The sequence below is a fragment of the Phalaenopsis equestris genome, unplaced genomic scaffold, assembly GCF_001263595.1.
Source record: "Phalaenopsis equestris unplaced genomic scaffold, ASM126359v1 Scaffold234761, whole genome shotgun sequence".
In the NCBI taxonomy this organism is placed as follows: Eukaryota; Viridiplantae; Streptophyta; class Magnoliopsida; order Asparagales; family Orchidaceae; genus Phalaenopsis; species Phalaenopsis equestris.
Window position 1 is genome coordinate 1 of NW_018252664.1, and position 932 is coordinate 932.

Below are 932 nucleotides of genomic sequence, written 5' to 3' on the forward strand. Positions count from 1 at the left end.
GGCAAACCCCACACAAAAAATAGTGCCGACAATAATGTTATATCGATCATGGCTAGACAAGCAATCATAGTGTCTACTCTTTTATATTTAAACATGCTATTGAGGTTGGACTCCTTTTTAAAATCAACTTTACCACATATGAAGTCTTTTGTTTTGATATTCCTTGAATTTGGCAAAAAAAAAAGATATGGATCTTTCAAATGGTGTATCTAATGTGATGTGCATAAGCATTATACAATTCATACCCTTCATTTTCATTGTGCACAATCATGTTAAACAATCTGTCAACAATTGAATCACTATCCACAATGTGTGACTCGCGAGACTGCACATACAAACATATGGTTTAGAAATTGCAAGAGTTCAAAATGTGATGTTGTGGTGATGACGTGTACTGTGGTGGTAATGAAGCTGTATTTGGGTGGTACTTTGGGGTTTTGAGAGAATATACATAAGGGATGGTATTAAAGTGATATTTGTGGTACTATGAGAAGATAGTAATGGGTGGTGTTGGGGTGATATTGAGGTGAAATTGGGGGTTTGGGAGAAGATATTAAAGAGGCGGTATTAGGGTTGTATTGTGGTCGTATTATGAGTTTTGGGAGAGGATATTGAAGAGTGGTAGTTGGGTGATATTGTGGTGTTATTGATGTGGTATTAAGGTGGTATTGGAGTATTGGGGTGGTATTGGAGTGATATTGAGGAAATATTGATGTGATATTGGAGTTTTATGAGAATATATTGAAGGGGTGGTATTGGGGGTTTTAGAAGATGATATTGAAGGGGTGATTTTTGGGTGGTATTGAGGTAATATTGGGGTGGTCGTTGGCACTATTTTAGTTGAGGAGTTGCCTGTTAGAAGCTGTCGGCCGCTGGAATCGAAATTCCGTCGCCCGCTTCGGAAGGACATTGAAGTCTGAAATCAAACTGAC

At 38.1% G+C, this 932-nt stretch overlaps 1 protein-coding gene across 1 annotated transcript in view; it reads right to left on the reverse strand.

The window, feature by feature from the left end:
• Nucleotides 1-245: 245 nt before the first annotated feature.
• LOC110039014 (putative pentatricopeptide repeat-containing protein At5g40405) overlaps nt 246-932 on the reverse strand; it is a gene marked incomplete at its 3' end in the record, with an annotated part of 10,060 nt that continues 9,373 nt past the window's right edge. The window contains exon 2 of the mRNA XM_020743954.1: nt 246-325. Within this exon, the coding sequence (XP_020599613.1) occupies nt 246-325 (80 nt within the window). The remainder of the gene's footprint in view (nt 326-932) is intronic.